The 22,814-nt window shown below is 37.0% G+C and overlaps 3 protein-coding genes across 5 annotated transcripts in view; all 3 read left to right on the top strand.

The window, feature by feature from the left end:
- LOC140151579 (mitotic spindle assembly checkpoint protein MAD1-like) overlaps window positions 1-22,814 on the top strand; it is a 39,137-nt gene that overhangs the window by 7,448 nt on the left and 8,875 nt on the right. For both annotated transcript variants that reach the window (XM_072173974.1, XM_072173973.1), the window contains exons 3-13: window positions 1,970-2,136; window positions 2,898-3,080; window positions 4,105-4,157; window positions 4,484-4,555; window positions 4,896-4,977; window positions 15,003-15,133; window positions 15,681-15,795; window positions 20,368-20,432; window positions 20,725-20,811; window positions 21,248-21,392; window positions 22,423-22,563. In XM_072173974.1, the coding sequence (XP_072030075.1) occupies window positions 1,970-2,136; window positions 2,898-3,080; window positions 4,105-4,157; window positions 4,484-4,555; window positions 4,896-4,977; window positions 15,003-15,133; window positions 15,681-15,795; window positions 20,368-20,432; window positions 20,725-20,811; window positions 21,248-21,392; window positions 22,423-22,563 (1,241 nt within the window). The remainder of the gene's footprint in view (window positions 1-1,969; window positions 2,137-2,897; window positions 3,081-4,104; window positions 4,158-4,483; window positions 4,556-4,895; window positions 4,978-15,002; window positions 15,134-15,680; window positions 15,796-20,367; window positions 20,433-20,724; window positions 20,812-21,247; window positions 21,393-22,422; window positions 22,564-22,814) is intronic.
- LOC140151577 (uncharacterized) lies at window positions 5,355-8,693 on the top strand. Its single transcript, XM_072173972.1, has 2 exons — window positions 5,355-6,112; window positions 7,304-8,693. The coding sequence occupies exon 2, from the start codon at window positions 7,461-7,463 to the stop codon at window positions 8,691-8,693; it is 1,233 nt and encodes a 410-aa protein (XP_072030073.1). The 5' UTR covers window positions 5,355-6,112; window positions 7,304-7,460.
- LOC140151576 (uncharacterized) lies at window positions 8,744-14,200 on the top strand. 2 transcript variants are annotated; one of them, XM_072173970.1, is made up of 5 exons: window positions 8,744-10,020; window positions 10,339-10,401; window positions 10,547-10,792; window positions 10,990-11,256; window positions 11,738-14,200. In XM_072173970.1, exons 1-5 carry the CDS (start codon window positions 8,744-8,746, stop codon window positions 12,072-12,074), a joined length of 2,190 nt encoding a protein of 729 aa, XP_072030071.1. In that variant the 3' UTR covers window positions 12,075-14,200. The 2 variants fall into 2 exon arrangements, with proteins under 2 accessions (XP_072030071.1, XP_072030072.1); XM_072173971.1 differs by lacking the exon at window positions 10,990-11,256.

The following is a 22,814-nucleotide window of genomic DNA, read 5'->3' as shown; positions in this document are numbered from 1 at the left end:
TAGTGCTTAGTCAGCATGCCAAACTCATGCTATATCATGCAAAACAAAACAAACATTTTTTTCTTGTTTTCCTTATTAATTTATGTAAGGAAGACAGCACCTGTTTTTATAAACAGACTTCAGTTTTTTCTTGAGTAGCTGTACTTGCTTAAATTATTTTATTAAACCCAATAAGCTCCCCTTAAAATGGGAGAGGTGGGTGGGAGTAAAAAAAATTCTGTCTATCCTGACTGGAATCCAATAATGCAATAAATTAAATCGCCGAATATGACGACCTAGCGCAACTGAGAGAGCAGCTCTGATTGGTCAAAGCACGAAAGCGTCAGAGCCATGGAAACCCCGGGAAAAATTCTGACCCGGATATGACGACCTAGCGATATGAAAGAGCAGCTCTGATTGGTCAAAGCCCACTAACGTCATAGGGCCATGGAAACCCCGGGACAAATTGACCCGATGACCCGGAAACATTCCGCATGGGGTCAAAGTTGTTTTTTTACTGTTTCACGTTAGAAAACTTTATTCTGCGCATAGCATTACGCTCATGTGTACTATATTTCTGTAATTCGCTCAACTTGGGCAAAAAATGACATTTCTCTTTAAATCGAACTATTCTGTGGTAAAGAATGGAAATAAAGGATGTATCATTAGGCCATCTTAATTTAATAGTCTGTCTTAAGTCCTTCCCAAGTTGAAAAAGTAATGAGGAATGCAGTTTTTGTAGGGTTTTTTATTTACTTTTTTTTATCTGTGGGATGAGCTTTTTAACAAGAATAGGTCTCACCTTTTCATCTGTCAAAGAGGTTTCACTGTTGTCAAGATTAAGAATTTTATTCAGCCTTACGATTTACACTATTTTGATATGATATTTTGTGCAGTGGATTTGGAAAAAAATTTAAACAGCAGAAAAAAACTGAAATTTACTCAATCCAGCGGAAATAATGTGCAAAAAAGCGGGCAGTTTTACGTAATGCGTGCTGGGGCTTTGAGACAATTAAATTAAGATGGCTTTATCCTTTACACCCAATTATGTGTCCCTGGCAGTAAAACCGTGTATTATGTTATACTGCCTCGGACACATGTGGGTGTAAAGGATTCTGCATCGCCCTTTATTTCTTGAATACAACTTTTGTATGGGAAAAATCTGTGGAATTAAACAGAGGAATGTAGAGAAAGTGATGACATTTATGTACAGTAACTGTTCAATGCTTTGAGTGGAATTTATCATGAAGAAAGAACTACTACTATATGACCCAATCTACATAAGTTTAAACTTGTAAAGCACAGGATGTTTTGAAATAAACGGCAACAGGGTTAGAATTTGGACAAGAATCCACAAAGTGATTCTTACAAAGGTTCCTGTAAAAAAAATACCAAAAACAAAAACACTTGCATAAATCAAACATGATTCTCATAAATTTTCAAAATCTATACAACAGAGTGCTGCAAAATATACTGATTCAAATGCAAGAATCAAGTCTCACAGTGTGCGATGACATTTTAACACTGGGCATGGAAGAAAATAACACTTTGATTTAGTTGAGTGGGATGTATTCCATCCGTTATATATACATGTACATACATGTAGAATACCTGAATGAAGGTCTGGACAGTGGACATTCCTTGTGTCCCAGGAAGTAAAGTGGTCATCAATCATCATCATTTTGTAATTTTAACATAGATGGGAAAAATAAGCAATAGAAAAAAAATATGCTCATTCTTCACCAGCTATTTTAGCGATAACATTGTTTATTAGGTGATGTTCTTATGATATTAGCCTATATGTTTACATTGTAAAAAATAGTATACAACAAAATGTGTGTAGCAGGTTGTCCAAATTGGGGAGCATTTTGCTCTGCTACCCCAGATAAATCAAACACTGTACATTTCTAATTAGAGGTTGGTAAATACATGTATGTTAATAATCAGAACTTGAAAGCTATAATTTCCAAATTGGTATATTTCTTTTCAGAGAGACATAAAAAAGAACAGGAAGCTAGAGAGAAGCAAGGGGAGCTAGTCTCTGCCCAAAGCAGGATTGCAAGACTAGAGACAGAGGTTGAAGTGATTAAATCACATGCTAAGAGATCAAGACTGGAGTTTGAAAGAGACCAAGAGAAAGATAAACTAGAGAGAATGGTAGGTAATTTGTCCATCTTCAGACTATATTTCAAAATATGCACAAAGGTATAGTCCGTATGCCTTCCTTGACACAGCAAAGTAAAATCCAATTTTTTTATTTCCTCAAAAACTGCTCATTTTGCAGGAATCTGTTATGCTATAGTTTGATCAGCTCGTAATCGGCGGGCCTTATAACATCACAGACTAATATCAATGTATTTTATTTCGAGAAATGTCTTGTGACAACTCGCCAGAATTATCACAAATTTTTTATTTAAGTCTTATACTCTGTCTGTACTTTATTTAACACACACAATTTTAGACCAGACAGGTCAACAATGTCACTGTTAACATGGTCTACTTTTCAGTGTATTGGTGAAAGCCTAACAATTATTCCCGCTGATTGCGAGCTGATCAAACTATAATTGGATTTCTTTGAGTCATTTCATCTCTGAAAATGTATACTTTTATAAGAATATATACTTATCATCATTACATTTATAATAAAAAACAATTCTAAATTACTGCCTTAAGGATCTGAATGAAAGTTCATAATTATGTGTTGGTAGTCGGCATAAGTTTAATAACCTATTATATCAACACAAAAATAAGACAAAAATGTGCACAATATAGACCAGACAGGTCTGACTTTGGGGTCAGTTATCACACATTTTCATATCCTAGCTATTGTATCAATAAACCACACATTTGGAAATGATTTTGATTAGAGCAATCTCATATTGATAATTATCTATGTGAATGACTTTTGTCTTTATCAGAGAGAACAGGAAAAGCTGGTAGCCCTGAAGCAGCAGCTGGAGTTTGTTGCCAAGAAAGAGGACAGAGCAAAGAATGACTTGGAGGAGGTGAAACAGACACGAGACATCATGAAAAAACAGTTTGAGGAACAAGTGCATGACTTGAGGCAGCAAAAACTGAAACTTGAAACAACACTTCAAGATGTAAGAATTGTAACCTACTAAAGGGAAAATACAGTGGTGGGAGGAGCAGTTTAACTCTCTTCACGCGGGAGTCGACTGCAGACGACATGTTTCAATTTTTTTTTTTAATTCAAAAATTTTAGAATTTATATGGTCATTTTAGAATGACCATATTTGGAATCAGCATCAAAAATGCATCAAAATGAGTACAAACAAGCCTAGTATTTATTCAGTAGTTTTTGAGGTAGCTCTTGATATTTTGAGAAATATGTCAAAACTTGAACTTTTTCCGTTGAAGCTCATGGCTAGCACGCAGAGCATTAATAGACAATGAAAATCACAAAGCCATGAAATTTCTTGGTCTGTAATGCCCAATTTACAATACACAATAGAATTTCCATTGCATTGTCCCACCGACATCAATCCATTGGGTGCCATAGGCCACACACTCTGCATTTTTCATGGCATGATTCAATTATCTCATACTTCTTGCAACTTATTTTTGAATGCATTAGCATCCAATGAGCTTAGCTTCTTTGTATCTCAATATTGATATTCCATAGCATATCTCATAGTATTTTTATCATTTTTATTTCCTTATAAGTACTTTATGTATTATATTATCATTGTTTGTACCTCTTAGCATTGCTGATACAATGTCATCATTGTATTACATCATGCTTTGTATCTTGCATTACATGTTATATGAGATGAAAATTAATTTGGTCAATGTAAAGCAAGGTATGAACACACTGACTAAATAAACAGCATAGTCAGCTGCATTCTTCATTTACATTGCATAGGATTGCATGCAATAAAGTCCAAATGTAAAACATGTCTCTGTTTGCCAGGTTGCTCAAGGTACACTTTTTACAATGGCCTAATGTAATTATGATAAATGCTGCTCTGTGGTAATCTGCAACAAAGAATTGTTATTGGAAGGGAAATTCCATAGTTGACTATGTACATACAAGAGTATTATTACAATGGTGCCTTTCCAATGCAATTGTAGGTTTTATTAAATAGATGTAATTTTTTATTTCAGCTACAACTCTCAAGTAGGGCTCAAATATCCAGACTTAGCAATGAAGTCAACAAGTAAGTATATTAATATGGAATTGGTTTTTATTTGTTTGTTTGTTTGTTTGTTTATATGACCACATCTTAACCCTAACTCTCCAAGTGCTCTTTGTTGAATGGAAGGAAAGAAAGAATTAATAAAGAAAGAAGTTGAACAAAGAAGTTGTTTGTTTGGGGTGGCATTCAAACCCGAGACCCTTCACCTGCCAAGCACTAGGATGTCCACCAGTAGCTATTGGTGTTTCGCTGGGCTGGAGCAGTGGCTTTCAGCTGTAGTATTTTGTAGTACGCTGTGTTGTTAAGGTCAATAACTGCATCCACTTCAATGCTGTTCACTTTTTCAGGAAAGATGCTGAAAGTAAAATGCTACAGAATGATCTAGATGAGGCCAAGGCTCAATTAAGTCACCAAATAAGGTAAGATATACTGAATGGTTTTGCTCTTTTGCTCTGCTTTCTCGGGACTCTATCTGTTGACATTGAGTCAATTTTGGAATGTGTCCATATGGTCACTTATATACATGCAATGTAATGGGGCTTCATATAATAGCACTGCTGTTTTCTTCTTCATTATCTTACCAATTTTTGATGGGATTTTTTTTTCAACTTATCCTTCTCTTTTTTGCTATTCCTAAAAATGCAAAATGTTTCATATTTTTGCAAGGATCACAGGTATTGCCTCCACTATGAGGTAACTTGACTGCTTTATGTTGATTAGAAATTACTTCTCTTTATCTTTTTATTCCATGTATGCCAGACGTGGTATCGATGCATCTAGTAACAGAAGGGCTGCCGATGAATACCGTATGCAGAATGACTACCTACAGCAACGCATTCAGGTAGGTGTACTATTTTTCTTCTTGGAAAGGCAGTGATGTCAACGCAATCAGGCAGCTGTGTCAGGCACACATCTATAAACGTATGTGTGAATGCTCACAATTTGCAGCTGTACCCAATGAAATGCACACTGACGTCACTGCCTTGCCAAGAAGAAAATTATATCTCTCTGTAGCTCTTATATTGTGGAACACAGTATGGATTTCATAAACGTTTACAGCATATAGTAAGTGCATTGTAAGTCAACTAAATTGAAAGTCAGTGGTTTCATTTCTCAATGATATATATGGGTCTTTCCATGAAGTTGGTCCCCAGTAAAAAAAATACAGCAGCCCGTGTGTTAATCAATATATTCCAATGAATAAATGAACTAGTTTAATTAAAACAATTTACACATGTAGTACATGTTTCAAGGCACCGCGACGCCAAAATTGGGTTCTCAAATACTGCCACTTTTTTTTCTAAAAATCCTTATTGTGCGGTTTCCGGTAGTATTTTAATGGACACTCTGTGACAAAACAAAATGTTCTGACAATTTCTTGCATAACATGGCAAAAATCAATCAAAACTAACTAATTTTCTACGATGTTTATGCTTCAAGGTTAACCCAACAATAATATTTACGCTTTAAACACATATCATAAACAATTTCCTGAACTCACGATGTGTTGATTTGTTGACAAGACGTAACCCTCGGTTTCCATTCATAAAAAAAAATGGTTACGTCTTGCACGGGGGTGTTACAATTACGACAGATGCTTCGTTTTTAAATTGCAATATTATTATATCGATATAGTCGTAATAATAAGCTGTCTTGAATTTCAAAGCATTTCTTTGCCTCTATAATTCGATAATATCAATAATGTTGAAAAAAATCGGGTTTGGTTTCCGGAAAAAAAATGTTACGTCTTGAAACAAACTGGCGAATTATTAAGCCTTCCACCCTGCTGTTGCAATAGATCGTTCTAAATCCGTGCAAAGCAACTTCGGAAACCCGTTAGTAGAGCGACCTTTAAACACGCATCAAATTTATGAATGAAAAAAGCTGATGTCAACATTGGTTTCCAGAGGTCCGGTCGGCGATACGTCTTGATTTGAGTTACGTATTTTCGTCTAAAAACATAAATTGCTGGGAAGGTAAGCTGAACACTGATTTCTTATGCTATTTACTAATTAATACTATTGAATCGTTATATAATGTCCAATTATCGGGCTAGATAAACATTGGTATGCCTGGAAATTATAATAAAACAATTTTTTGCCTTTCACTTTTTCGACGATCTCCATTTTGTATTTTTGTTACGTCTTGAAGGTCAGATTTTACTACAATCATTTTCAATACATGATATTTTTTTTAATGCGATCTTATTCTGTTGGTGAATAATTAAGTGTTGTTAAACGTTTTTAATTAAAAAAAAACCACTTGTGATCGGTATTTAAAAGAGATGTGAGGTTATTTTCACAAGACGTAACGGAAACTATTTCTGAACGGTATCCTACAGTTTTGTTGATACGTCTTGGTTTAAAATGCAATAACCATGTTTTTCACGATTGACGAGATATTAAAATTGACTTGAAAGGTATGAAAGTATATTGGAATGGACATGGAATTAATCATATTGCAAATTAGCTAGCTGAGTTTAAAACAAACTATTCATGTTGTGTTTTTATTGAAAGACGTAACATTCAGTTTTCCTGCTGCGACTTCCGGTATCACACACTGTTACGTATTTATGGCGGTACATTTATCATTCCATAGGAGTACTTTGCCTTTTTTTTTTTTGTATATTGACAATGTTATTGTTATGAAAATGTTGTATACTATATATTTACTCGTTTGCACATGTTTATTTTGTTATTTTGAGCCTTCCCAACACAAGATGTAACGAGTCATTGTCTTCCATGGCATCCATGTTACCATGGTTACGTCTTGACACACAATATTTACAGCATTGTCCAGGTTTTAAATTGGTCAATGACAATGTAAACCGTTTTGCGATTGAAGTTAGTGATACATTACATACATGTACAAAGTTGAAAATAATTTGGCAATCTCCTCTGACATTGGAATGAACCATTTGAAATTTCAAGGGGGGGGGCTAAGAGTAAGAAGTTTGAATTATTTTTTCAACGCATTAAAATTTGAATGTTGAATAAAATGGAATGCATCGGAGGCTCGGGCGGCAAGTTCCTGGGTTCCTGCGCCTGGTATATATGGCTACCGTTTTTGTACGGCTACCGAAACACTCCCTTCTAATATTTCATCATTATTTTGGCCAATAATTTTTGATAAAGCTTTTTAATGCTAATTTTTCATTGTGTTTTTAGGACTCGACCAGTACCACTACTTCACACAATCAATCGTCGAAAGCCACAACTTCAAATAACTCTTCTTCCTACTCAACAATCTTGTCAATGTGAATGAAATTATCTGCTTTCAAATACTTTTTGACAAATTTATAGTGGACGTGGTTGTTCACCAACAATGGCGTTCCAGCTCAGACTTAACCTTCGGTCATCATCTCGCCTGAAAAGGTTCGACACAGCTGCTGCAAGCTCATGTAACGGTGCAACTCAACAAACAACTATAAACACAGGTGCTTCAACTTCTGCTACAACTAAACCAAAGAACTGGTACCAGCGACTTAAGCAGAATGACCCTGAAGAATTTAAGCGCTTTCAGAAATTTGATGCCATGAAATCATCACTCAACAGAACCAACATGACAAATGAGAAGAAGAAGCACTATAACGAGATGACTGCAAAGAGAATGAGAAAAATGAGAAAGCGGAAAGCAGAAGAAAAGGCTAGGGCTATTGCTAGTGGAGATGTACAGCCAAAGCAGAAAACAAAGAAGAAGCGATCTACATGTACAAGACAGCAGAAATTACAGTTAGAGGCGAACAAAGAAAAAGATAGACTCAGAAAGAAAGCCAAGTGGGGTGCAAAAACACAATTAGAGAAGGATGAAATAAACAGAAAAAGACGAGAAAAGCGACACCAAGACAAAATCAATCGTGAATTGGATAGAATGGAGCTTTTGGCCTTAAGACAACAAAGACAGGACATAGAAGCGGAAAGAGAGCGTCAAGAAGAAGAGCGTAAACGTGTAGAAGATGAACGTAAACGGCTAGAGTTAGTAACGATAACGCAGGAAATTGCTCAGAAAACCAAGAAAGCTGCAGATCGGAAGTCATTTTCACGGGCATGGAAAGGGTTTCCAAAGAAGAACTCCATAAGTTTTGGTAGAACATTTAAGAGTGTTTATAAAAGAGCCATGTCATCACCTACGAAACGAGCACAGCTGGAGGAGAATGGGTTGGCCCCTGCACACAGAGAGGTTGATGCTGTTGTAATGAAGTCAATTGAAGATCAGCTTGCTCTAATTAAGAACAGTAAGAAGAAGATAGACGTGGAGAAAAAGCGAGAGATCGTCTCCAAGATGAGTCTTCTCAAGAAGTATCGGCTACAGAGATCGGCATCCAGACAACTTGGCATTGCACCCAAGACTATCAGGAATGCGAATCGTCCGAAGCATATCAGGAAGCGGTCAACACCTGTGGCGACGGTAGATGCTGTTATTGCCCATTACATCAGCTCGGCAATACAGTTGCCAGACCAGAAGTATATCAGTAAGAAGACCCTCCTGAAACCTGGCTTCCTACAAGAGCCAATTTCTCACATATATAGCAGTTTCAGAACAAAACACCGGATTTAAAAATAGGCCTGAAGAAGTTCTACTCACTTCGCCCTAAGCATATCAAGACCATGGGGTCAATCAAGTATCGCGGGTGCCTGTGCGAGTACTGCACTAACATTGATTTGAAGTTGGCTGCAATAAACCAATTGGCCCACCGTCAACAATTGCCATCCAGATTTCAAGGAGTATACAGTATTGCAAAGGTCAGCATGTGCCCAAAGGAGGGTGACTTCAACAGGAGGGCATGCATTGAAAGGAAGTGCAAAGACTGCGGGACAATGAAAATACAAGATCATTTGCAAGACATCGTAGAGAAGCAGGGAGACAAACCCATCACATGGAAAAAGTGGGAGAAAAAGACCTCGCAACTAAACGGTGTAACCGTGTCAAGGCAGGTGATCAACAAAGTGGAAGGCACACTTCAGCAGTGCATAAATGAACTCAAAGTGGAATCAGAAAGCATCACTGCCCATCTGTTCAACGCCACCTGGCAGAATCGCCAATTCTCACAGCTGACCAAGAATCTTCCTGCTGGCTGGATGGTCCTGGTACTTGACTTTGCTGAAAATTACACTTGCAAATACCAGGATGAAATCCAGTCGGCTCACTGGTACCACTCAAATGCCACTGTCCACCCCATCGTCGCGTATCACTCCTGTCCGCATTGTGGAAAGACTATGATGACGTCGCTAGTAATGATTTCCCCGGACAAGACCCATGACTTCAACGCGGTGAACAGCTTCATGGACCTCGCCATTAACCACCTGAAAAGCCATCTGGGAGCCGACCATGTGACTGATGTTGTACGATTTTCGGATGGCTGCGGAGCGCAGTATAAGAGCAAAGGTCCATTCTACGACTTATCATGCGCTCAAGAGAACTACAACACCAATGTTCGCCACGAGTTTTTTGGGTCTCGCCATGGAAAGGGGCCTAGTGATGGTGAAAGCGCTGTAGTGAAACGCCAGGCCTCGCTTGCTGTCCTGGGTGGCAAAGTGACGATTAATGATGCGCGTGATCTCTTCAAGTATTGCCTAGACAAAGTCGCTACAAAGACACCACCACCTGGAGAATGTCAGCATTTTCAGCGGACTTTCTTTTACGTTGACGACATCGAACGGGACCGGGATATGGGATCGGCTCCATTGAAGACTGTGAAGGGCACCAGGCTGCTTCACAGTGTGAGGGGAATTACTGCTGGAAAGATCTGTATCCGAAACTTGTCATGCTTCTGTTTTGCCTGCACTCAAGGGAACGACAACACCTGTGACAATGAGAGCCACGTGGATGCATGGACGGATGTGACAATTGGAACACCAAGGGCCACTGCAACTGCAAGAGATGAGTAAGTGAGAATTGAAAATAGATTACATGTATCTACTCCCACATTATTTAGTTGATTATTGATATTATCCAATGTATATTAAATTATCATAAAACAACTGATGAAATGTAAATGACTGAAATAGACATGTAGATAGTTTTAGTTTTTAGCAACGACTGATGATGCCAGTGTTTTGAATGATGCCAGTGTTTTGAACTTGCATTACAAAATGTATGAGTTTGATAATATAGACTAGGTTTATGAAGTTTTTCATGCATGATCATCACATTTAGAAAATGAATACAATCATGTAGTTCTCTTTCACTTTTTCACTTACAGAAATTCTCAAGCTACTGATGCCCAGACTGTCCAAACACATTCACCTGAATCACCTGCAGACATGTAAGTATTACAAGCTTCTTAGGTTTTAAATGATCTTGTCTTTTCATTATCATTCTGGTTTTATCACATGTTAGGTCTTCTCTGAAGTTCAAATTGTTTAATATTTCATCAATGGTAAATTTGAATGTATGCTATTTTATTATAGGAACCACCAAGCTACCAATCTTGTCACAACAGGTGATGATGCAGAGACTAGCCACATGTCGCAAACTGCTGCTGTCCATCCCTCTTCTGAAGGTGCTGCTGCCCACCCCTCCTCCTCTGAAGGCACTGCATCCGTTCACCCCGTGCCCTCTGAAGCTGAAGCCCACCTCTCTTCCTCTAAAGCTAAAGCCCACCCCTCTGAAGCTGAAGCCCACCCCTCTGGAGCTGAAGATGAAGCAAATGCCATGTAAGTAGATTGAGATATTGCATTATTTACCCTTCTTTATCATCACATTATGTAACAGATCATCTATGTGCACTGAAAATATTTGGCGCCACTGCTGAATATATACCACACACTGGTCTAGTCAAGTCTTTGTCTTCTCTGAAGTTAAGTTTGTTAATATTTCAATACTGGTAAATTTGTATGTTATTTTATTATAGGGACCACCAAGCTACCAATCTTGTCACAACAGGTGATGATGCAGAGACGAGCCACATGTCGCAAGCTACTGCTGTCCATCCCTCTTCTGAAGGCGCTGCTGCCCACCCCTCCTCCTCTGAAGGCACTGCATCTGTTCACCCCGTACACTCTCAAGCTGAAGTCCACCTCTCTTCCTCTGAAGCTAAAGCCCACCCCTCTGAAGCTGGAGCCCACCCCTCTGAAGCTGAAGCCCACCCCTCTGGAGCTGAAGATGAAACAAATGCCATGTAAGTAGATTGAGATATTGCATTATTTACCCTTTTTTATCATCACATTATGTAACAGATCAACTATGTGCACTGAAAATATTTGGCGCCACTGCTGAATATATACCACACACTGGTCTAGTATCAAGACTTCTTCAACAACACTTATTACAACTTACCCACCTACCCATCTCTGAACATGTGCAATTTCAATATTTAATACAATTCAAATTATAATTGAACGAATGCACTGCGCACTTGATTCACCGCAACGCTCAAGTTCTACAGTGTTCAACTCAAATATGAATCGGATTATAGTAACCAAGTGACCCTTAACAACACCCATAATCACCTTCGGGAAGTTTGCAATGCTTGACCTAAAAACCTGTTGTGACAAGATTGTAAACCCTGTCGTTTACAAGGTAACCAATAAATTTCATTCTTTCAAAGAATAATGTGCCAACCTATAATATGTCTTGATTTTCTTTTTCCGTTTCTACAGGAATGTGACAATTGGTGACCTAGTCGCAGTAGCCCTGAACCAATGCAACAAAAGAGGTAAAGTAACTGCCAAAGCAATCTACATGGCTGAAGTAGTTGACTTGTTGATCGACGATGACCATGTGGTGGTGAAGTACATGGTGAAGCGGGGACGCAACCTTTACATCTGGCCAAAAGAAGAAGAAATGGAATTCTCTACGGAGCCCATGGCTTCCATTTTGACAAAGCTTAGCCCACCACAACATAATACCAGAGAACAATATCTGTTTGATTCTATTGAACTTGCCAATTTGGAGAGGAATCTGACAGCATCCAAAGTACCATTTCATTATAAGTGATTACCCCATTTTCAACAACTCCCTGATTTCATAAGTACAGGGTGAAATGTATTAACTTTGTTTGTCGTTGTTGAAATTCAATCTAAAACCCTAAATTAGATGTTTTGGTTCACAAAACAGGAATGTGTTATGCGGACATGGTTATAGTCCAGTCCAGATATAGCTGGATATGGTTTCCTGATTGTGTTATGTTGCATCTTGTCAAGAATACTAAAGATGTAACATACAGTATCTTTGTCTTTTTTTAAAATTAAAATTCAATCATTGCAGCCATAAGTAAAAATATACAGAATTTGCCACAAGTTGGAAGTGAACTGCACTGAGGGAAATGTGAAGTACCGTTGATTGATTCTAATCTTATAATGTGGATTTCCCCATACAGTTCTTTTCCAATTTGGTATTTTATTAGTGACTACGACTACTAAAGCATTGATTGGAAGGTTTTTAGTCTTTACTAAGTTCAAGCTCAGTGAGGAGAAAAAGAGGGTGTGTCTTCATCATGTATCCGTTTATCATTATGATGACAACATTCCCTAACAGATTGAGAAACAGCCCATAATGCACATTTGTTTGAATATTTTACCATTCTGTTTCTAATTTGTGGTGCAAATTTTGGTTTCAATGCTTGAATAGTTTCGGACCCTATGTTAGTGTGTTAGGGGCAAGGATTTGCATGGTCCAGCTTTGACATCATAATCATTACAATGTCAAAACTACAATAAGTTCATCAGGCAGTCGTGCAAGTCCCCTTAGCCAACCAGAAGTGAACTTGGAACACTAAAAATAAATGCAATTTGCATGCAAGGTTAATTAGAATTAAAACAAAGCATAAATCATCAACTAAGTTAGTCAAGAAACACATTAATAAAGCTATAATACATGGGTAAGTGGAAAGCATAAAAAGTTAAAACAACAAGGAAGTAAAAGTCAAAATTTCTATAAAAAAGGTGGGGTTAAATGTCCACAGCATCAATCAAGTGATTGATCTATCTTATGATTTATGGTTTATTGCCATTCTAAATACTTCGGTACACTTTCAAGAATGCTGACACGGTTATAGCCAAGATGTAGCTGGATATGGTTTCCGGATTGTGATATGTTACATCTTGATCTCTCTTATTATTTTAGGGTTTATGCCATTGTAAATAATTATTTGTATTTTGCTGTATACTTTTTTAGTTCTTAGCAATCAATCCAAAACCCTAAATTAGATACTTTGGTACACTTTCAGGAATGCTGACACGGTTATAGTCAAGATGTAACTGGATATGGTTTCCGGATTATGATATGTTACATCTTGATCTCTCTTATAATTTTAGGGTTTATGCCATTGTAAATAATTATTTGTATTTTGCTGTATACTTATTTATTTCTAAGCAATCAATCCAAACCATAAATTAAATACTTTGGTACACTTTCAGGAATGCTGACAAGGTTATAGTCAAGATGTAACTGGATATGGTTTCCGGATTGTGATATGTTACATCTTGATCGATCTTGTTATTATTTTAGGGTTTATGCCATTGTAAATAATTATTTGTATTTTGCTGTATACTTATTTATTTCAAAACCATAAATTAAATGCTTTGGTACACTTTCAAGAATGCTGACAAGGTTATAGTCAAGATGTAACTGGATATGGTTTCCGGATTGTGATATGTTACATCTTGATCAATCTTATGATTTTATGGTTTATGTCATTGTAAATAATTATTTGTATTTTGCTGTTTACCTTTTTATTCTTTGTAATGAAGGTAAAATCCCTGTAAAACTAATTTTTTATACTTTCTGCAGTGATGTTACAATAATAATCAAGATGTAACAGGATACGGCTTCCAAATTGTGAACTGTTACATCTTGATCGATCTTAATACGAGCCAATTTGTATTACTTGCACACATTCATTGGTATATAATTCATCTTGAACAGTTTAAATGTCACACATACTGCATGTAAAAATCTTTTATGCCTTGGGTTTATTAGTTCTGGTCAGTTAGAGCTAAAATGTGTACTTGTCCTTTTTATTAATATTAATTGGAGAAAAGTGCAGAAACTACGGAAGATACCACATTTTTTTGGTAATTTTGTGATAGCAATATTAAAAAGTTGAATTTGTATTTATATTATACTTGTGTGTGTCAGTTTATTTAAGTACAGTAATCTTCATAACCATTGATGAATACATATTTATTTGAGATTTCATTTTAACATGGTTTCCGTCCGTTACATCTTGATATCCTTTTGGCAGCTCACATGTATATGCCTACATCAAATTTTGTATACTGAGATATGCAAATTCGGTTTTTTTTTTTTTTTTTACAGTATTTGTACTAACCAAAAAGTGAAATGCTAAACATATTCGAGCATTTTGAAATTTTAACAATCATGTCACACTTTGGGGACCAACTTCATGGAAAGACCCATATACATGTATGATTGATATGAATTATAACCAGTAGGGATTTGTTATAGGAACATTATAAATTTATGATGTGTCAAGACTCTTTGTAACTTATATAGGGGGAGTTACTTGTAATATGATGGATTAAAAGCTTTGTTGAATTCACCACAAAATACATGGGCCTAGAACATTTTTCATTTCTTGGGAAGATAAGCTACATTTCCCACAAAAATAGCAAAATTTCCCACAATTTGGTATTTCTTCGGTAAATCAAAATTTTGCTTGAAATTACAAAATTTTCCATTTTGGCGCTTCCTGGGTTCCCTGCTTTTTCCAGCCCTTACTAGGACTCAACAAATCCAAAAAACAGACCCATACGCTGCTTTGTGAAAACAATTATCTGAGAAATAAACACCTGCTAGAACATAAAGATTTGTATATCACTTGCTTGCATTCTGTGGATGATTTGTTAAGGCCAGTACTGTTGGAACACCCTATTTATTAATTTTTTTGCTTTACCTCCACAGGAATTGGAACAGAAACTCCTTGAACAGGAAGACAGTGCTACTGTAGCTAGAGCTGTACATAATGATGTCAAACGACTTGCAGAACTAGAGAAGGAAAATAAGAAACTTACAGATGAAAATAGATATTACAAGTAAATCTTTTTTCAGTTGTTTTCAAGAATTAAGACAGGAATGTCAGAGAGGTAGCTCACATAATCTGGGTTGTCCTCGCCCCTATTTCAGGCTCTAATCCCAAGACACCCATTTCAGCTGGCATCAGATCATATTCTCATATTTAATGTTGTATAATAATTTAAGGTTGTTTTGGGAGGATGGGTTAATGTAGTGGTCTTCTCACTCGCTTCTCACTACTGCAGTCCAGGTTTAATTCAAAAATCAAAACACAAACATAAAAGGGTGTTGTTTTCAGAATAATGAAGTACAAAAAAGAAATGAAATAAATAAAGAAGAAATCAATAAAACAAGATAGAACGAACAACAACAACCTAGAGAATAAAGGTAGATATAATATTGAACAATATTTATTGTATTGGTCCTAAAATGCTTTAAATTCAGCCTTTGGTGTATGAAAGAATTCTCTTTTCCAAAATTCCTGGACTCTTACAACAAATGGGTATCAGCTAATGATGATCATTAATCTTGCCAAGTAACTTGATGTTGATGTCCATATAATTACAGAGAAGTGAATGAAAACAATGCATTACTGAAGGAGGTAGCTACCAGTATGGAAACCAAGCTTGCAAGAGCTGAAAAGAGAACAGAGGAGTTGGCTAGACTACAGGTGGAAAACGAGGTTAGTAGGATGAAGAGACCAAAAGAGAATATCTAGGATTAGAATTTACACCACTGGCTGATGAGATCATAACTTAATACTTCATCACATTTAGTGGATCGGTTTGAAAGAATTGCTCATTATCAAATTGTGTGCAAAGTCCAATCCAGTTTGAAATAATGTAAAACTTAAAATTCCCATTTACCCCTGTTAGCCAAGATACTGTAGGGCCACGGTCTCCAGTTCACCAAGGGGACCAATAGATTCCACCAGATCCTGAATATAGAGCAGTAAATATTTGTTTTATATCCTCTATTAATATGTTCTTTGTTCATTGATTGGTTGAAATATTAGAAACAAAATTCCTTTATCATAGACATAGGCATACATGTAGGTTAGGCCTAGTCAACAAGGCTAGGCTAGGCTGGCCTTGCTTTGTTTTGATTGAATGCACATGCATGCAGCATACACACAGTTGAGTGGCCAATTAATCTTACCGTGAAAATGTTGTAACCTCTGCAATACCACCGTGAAACAAATCACCATGTTCTTTGTTATATCACCATCAATATTTTAATATTGATAATATTTCAATATTGAACAGTATCTTAAAGGAAATCTGTACCATAAACTATTCAATGGCTATATAGTTGCAGTAATAATAAAAACGACAAACAGTAAAAGTCCCAAGCTTATATACGTGCAAATAAAGGAGAAATTCTTAATTCCTTCGACGATCAACGGTCATTTTGCAATCCATGGCGGCGGCCATATTGATACCCCATGTATTTTATTACGCTGTAACGGTACCCGATTTTGAAACCAGCGAAATCCGTGCCACCAGCACTTTCGCGCTTTCGTGAACTTTGGTGACACGGCGAATACTACCAAAGTTCAGATTCAACATTCGTTCAAAAGAAAATGCGACAATTTTACCCATAAAACTACAGAAGAACATAAAAAATGTATTTTAAGTAATATTTATGATCAACAATGTCTTTTGAGAACGAAAAGTAAAAACAGCACTAAAAACCAAAATTCGCTGAATTCGCGAATGCCATAGCAACACACGCTCGCCGTGGGTCTGTGTGAAAGGTTACACTGTACCGCTTGTGGCAGAAAGGAGCTATCATGGCGGCTTCCATGAATCGCAGAAACGAAGGATTAAAAGTGCTTTTTCTTTGTTAGGAATATTCAAATTCATATAGACCGTCTGGTATGTTTAATTTAGGGGTATATAACTATATTAGCCATTGATTAGTTTATGGTACAGATTTCCTTTAAAAGATACTGATCCTGATGTAACTCAGATTATGCCTGATGAAAGTACCAAATTTTAGCTGCAGTTCTGTGCTGCTTGTGTGCTTGGCAAGATAACATGACTTGCTACACATTAATACCCCTGAACCGGTACTGAAATCCTGCGTATGTGGCAAGTTGTACCGACCACTAGGAACTGCAACGCGACAATGAGGTTATACACACTCAGTATTCCCGGGGAAATAGTACTTCCAATATGTACCCCATTCCCTCATCAATCGGCTTTTGACTGCTTAAAGGTAAAACTATTTTTGGTCACATGATACTCGTTTAACCAATTAATGAATGAGATTATATCTATTGTGACGGGACCGAGCGGCTAGGTACGTAGCAAGTGGTTTTATTGGTGGGTTTGCCGGAGCTGGAATCCGGCTACGCACTGGAGGAGTCTGTGATGGACCACAAAGAAATCTACGGTGATACCTTGTTTTTACTTTCAACTGGTACTTATTTATTCTTAGCACTACTATAACTATCACATTCTACTGGTTCTCAGTCTACTACTATCTGCAAAAACCACTAGCCATCACATGTGCTAATCAACAACAGGCTGTTAAGATCTTTCAAGGAAGGCAGCAGTACAAGTAAACACGAGCTACTGCGCCAGCAATAGTACACGGGAGTGAATAATAGCTAACAGACCAACGGAGATCGATCGAGCAACATATTCCAGATCCATTGGTAACAACAGGCGAGCCAACAGGACAATAACACATTAACAGACCACCGGAACAACAGGCGAGCAATAACAACAGCAGAACAGGACATGTTCCAACTTACATCTACGAGCAAACAGGCTGTTGATATAAAGAGAAAAATAAAGACTATTTAATATAATAAACTACTTAATATCTACGCACATTATGATATAACATTGCAACACGAGTGACTGAACGACTTGTTGAACAATCTAGTGTGTAACTCCTTGCTGAACTTTTTGTTAACTCCCCATCGAAGACTCATTGAATCCTACACAGAGTGCAACCGGCTTCACCTCTCTGAAGCGTGCATTCTCTCCGAACTCCATATTGTGAAAACTCCCCATGCATAACTCTCCTTTTTGGTAACTCTCCATGTATAACTCTCCTTAGTAATGACTGTCCAGCACAAGCGCACCCATGGTCACCATCGAGCATTATACATTATGTTGCAATATTACAATACATTTATTACTAAGAAACATAGACAATTAATTACTTTGAGTACCTGCTAATTGTGCACCATGTGAGAAGTACTATGATATTTAAACCTCGGCTATCATTAGTCACTTCACAAAGAAATAATAAAAGGAGTTAATTTGGGTTCATGTGTGTATTTCCCCACAACATGATATAGTCTAAACCAACTCGCTCAACAACTCTACAAAGAAAATCAAAACTCGCCAACACATGACTCTCTTGGCATGTGATAACCTTTGAAACGGATAATTGACATATTAAAGTGCACAGTATTTTATAGCAAGGATTCATTTAGAGGTTAATAACTCATGCATCGGTTATTTGGAGGGCATTGTGAAAAATCTAAACATTTTGCCTTTGGAACCGAGGAATATCCCGAGGGCGAGCCCGAGGATATTCCGAGTCCAAAGCAAAATGTTTAGATTTTTCACAATGCTCGACATCTTACCGATGCAAAGTTATTAACCTCATTCATAACCGTCACTTTAATCTCTTCACCTTACAAAATAACACAAAATTTTGCTCAAAAGTTTATAAAAATAGATGATTTTTACATCTTCCCTTGCCAAAAATCGATCAGGCTAAAACAGAACGACCAATAACAAAAGTGCGTATCACAATCTGTGCAAATATGGTAGCGCAAATCCAAATCGGCAGCCAGCGCAAGCGCAGTTTGTTGGACGCACAATACCGCGCACGCAGAAGTCAATTATGTGCGACATTGGAACAATTACGCATTTTGCGGTCAATTGTGAGATATTAATGACCTCGATTTGCGTTCGCGTTTTACAAATAATAAAATATGATTGGATCGCACGCATCGCGTTTATTAATGAGGTTATGAATTTTATATAAACCACACAATTTTAACAAATCATGCAAAAGTATTTTGTGCTACATGTATAATAATATCAAAACATTATTGATGAGTTACCCCTTTTTTTTGGAATGTACCACCAATTAGTGAAGGCCTACTGGGCTCACAAAATAAACAATTACTATTTTAATAACTTCCAAATACTAGAGGACCTACATAGCTCTACATATTTGGTTGAAAATAAAAGAAATAAATGGTAACTCGCCTGAACTCGACTGACAACTCGACTTCAAAAACTCACATTTTGGAGTAATGTTTTGGTACATGAGTTAAAATCACAACAATGGGCGAGCAATCACTTAATTAGGAGCATCTGACATAATATAAACAAGGTACAACATTCAATCTATTTTATACATCCTACACAATAGCCCAATGCTTTGTATTGCAAACCGTACTTGTACGTGTATCGCAGCGAGCATGTACCTTGCCCTATGACCTATTGCCTGCGTGACAAATTGTAAAATATCAATTTCCAAAATGAAAACGATCTAGAAAATGACGAAGTTTACGGCCAATCACTCATGTCTTACTCTAACGAAGTTAACATCATGATAGATACACATTAGTGATGACCCTTGCACGCAATTTAACACCTGATATTATGTCAACAAAGAGAATTTTGAGCCCAAACTCAAGATGGTCATGCCAAAAATATGCAAATCTGCAGGTATGCCTTGTTTACATGCAATTTTTGAATGCAGATCTGAATACACAGCGCACCAGAAAAACATTAATTTCTATCATTTGAGAGCACTTAAAACACACGCCAGCGGGCTCATCATGTGCTATAGATGTTTGTTTACTCAAATCTTAATACATTTTTATAAATACCTGAATCCCCAGCACTGTTTTAGTGATAAATATCACTCGTTTCCGGGTGTTTACACACAAATTCACGAAATCGTCAATCTCTGCTCTGTCCGGATTACGTCATTCCTCATGCAATTAGGAAGCGCGCCAATCAGGGCGGCCCATTACTAGTTAATTGATTGATTGATAATGACGTAATGCAATTCGTTTAAATTCGCCTTTAAAAAGGCGCACTACGTGATTTGGATAGTAAAATTAAAGGATACTACTTAATAATATTTCGAATCCCGTCACACTATCAATGAAGGATACAAAAGTCTGTTAGACAACACCCAGAAATCAATCAAATTTATCGCTTACAAGCTAAGCCACACCCATTGAACAAGAATCATTCTTATTTTGCAGGATTTGAGAGCGAAGTTGCGACGATGGGAATGCATGGATTTCAGTGATGGAAACACAAGGCCAAGGTACCAAACATTGTTTTGTTATTGCTGTTATTAATATGGTGCTGATATATTGAAGAGGTTGTTGTTGTTGTTGTTGTTGTTGTTGTGCTGATATATTGAAGAGGTTGTTGTTGTTGTTGTTGTTGTTGTTGTTGTTGTTGTTGTTGTTGTTGTTGTTGTTGTTGTTGTTGTTGTTGTTATATCTTATGGTAAACAAATCCTTGCATTGCTTCCTGTGTTGAGATGATGATATTTTTAAACTTTGATAACGATAACATTTTATTGTCTTCCTGTTTTTGTTTTCATCTTGTAGCTCTCCTTCACAGCTATCAAGTAGAATAGCTGAGTTACAGCATCAACAGGCAGCATTGTTAGAAAAACAAGGACAGTACATGGCAAGGTATGTGTTATATTTTCTAGTGCTCTAACTACCTCTTTTCCATTTTGATATCACAAAACAGGATTTTGTAAGTATGGAAAAACAAAGGGGAAAGAATGGACAACATCAAAATTATCCAGGATAAGCTGTGCATAATCTGTACCCGGTAGGGATCTTGAAGGGAAATGTTATTTGACTATAATTTGATTCATTATATGATATTACATTGTAAGTATGTGGAGACCTTTAAAGTATATGATATAAGGGTTAAGGGTTACTGCTTTCTGTTTTGAACAGTGAATCATACAAAATAATGTTGCTCCAGTGGTTCATGCAGTCACATGCACTGGGACTAAGAAGTTATCTTTGCTGTGTTGACATTATGTCAAACGTAGGACACTGATTATGTATTGTAACCAAATGAAGACCTAATCAGAATATTTGCCTGATCCCACAGCTCTCACTCTCATGAACAAGCTTTGAAGAGTGCCCGTGATGAATTGATGACCAATAGATATAGAATGCTGGCATTGGAGGAAGAGAAGAAGAAACAAGATGAGTTGCTTAGACAATTACAAAAACGACTACTGCTACTAACCAAAGTAAGTTGACCATTATGGAGTAATGTGTGTGATGGAATACTGGTACTATTCGCCCATTGCATGGTTCCACCATGTGAGAAGAGAGGTTCTATCGGGCAGCATGCATGAATAGGAATTGAACCAGTCATACATAACATTGTGTAAAGTTATGTATTTCTTTCTGTCATGCTTACAAGTTTGAGGTTCTCCTTGCATGTGGCTTAACCGTGCACTACTATCTACAGCTTCTACAGTTTGATCAGCTCGTAATTGGCGGGGCCTATAATATCGCAGATTAATATCAATATATTTTATTTTGAGAATTGCCTTGTGACATCTTGCCAGAAGTATCACAAATTATTACTTGGCACACACAATATAGACCAGACAGGTGAATTATATCACTCTTAAGGTTGTTCTACTTTTCAGCATAGTGGTAAAAGCCTAACAATTTCCGCCGATTACGAGCTGATAAAAGTATAGGTGGCAAAGCTGATTGTAAAATCTAGCTGTTGACGTAACATCTGCCATCTGCAATGCTCATCAAAAGTGTTTGGACACTTTCAAGAGGGTAATGTAAATGAACTCTCCTCCATTCCCCTGATCATGGGTGTAATTACATAAATCTAGTCTAACACCCCCCCAAAAAAAAAATCTGGATAAGATTAGGGTTAGTGGATGGAATAGATCTGCCAATTACACCTAATGTTAAATCCTGCAATGTTTAATTCGTCAGACTGGGTGCAAAATAAATAAGGACATTTCTCATATTAAGTGTGATACATTTTCAGGTCCCAAACACAGCACTTGGACAAGGGCACTACTCACACCTTATGCTGTATCAGTTGTGACATATCCTAGAGAATGTTTGTTGTAATAGTTTGCTGGGAAATATACTGTGAGACTGAGAGATGCATTATATTTCTCTTTCTAAAATAATATCATAGTGGCATACAAAGAATGGTATGCCAGATATATAGTTGGTGATAAGACATGTTATCAAAATACTGGCAAATATCAAGCTGTTCCCATATTTAATTTACATTTGCAGGAGAGAGATAGTATGAAGCAAATTTACAACTCGTATGACACAGAGGCCCTGAAGGCAGGCTACCAATCACAGAATTTTGCTCGATTGAAACAGGCAGAGGACAACCTGCAGTCATGCCACAGACAGATTGAAGCACTAGAAGTAAGTGAATTGATTGACCTTAAAACTTATGTATCCAGTCATAGTGCAAGGACTAAGAACCCAAACTGGTTATGTCCACTTAATTGTGAACTTAGCCAGAAGCTTATACAGGTCTTTCCTTTTAACCAGGAATGTGATTGGTCAGTTGTGCAAAGGATTTAGCTGTGCTGTGTGTATGTGTATTGCTGCTTGCAAATTTAAAGCTGTCATGTTCCAAGTGTTCACAATGGACACAGATTAGTTGAAAGACC

This window comes from Amphiura filiformis, chromosome 4 (assembly GCF_039555335.1).
Source record: "Amphiura filiformis chromosome 4, Afil_fr2py, whole genome shotgun sequence".
NCBI classification, from domain to species: domain Eukaryota; kingdom Metazoa; phylum Echinodermata; class Ophiuroidea; order Amphilepidida; family Amphiuridae; genus Amphiura; species Amphiura filiformis.
This window is presented reverse-complemented; position numbering and strand designations above follow the sequence as displayed.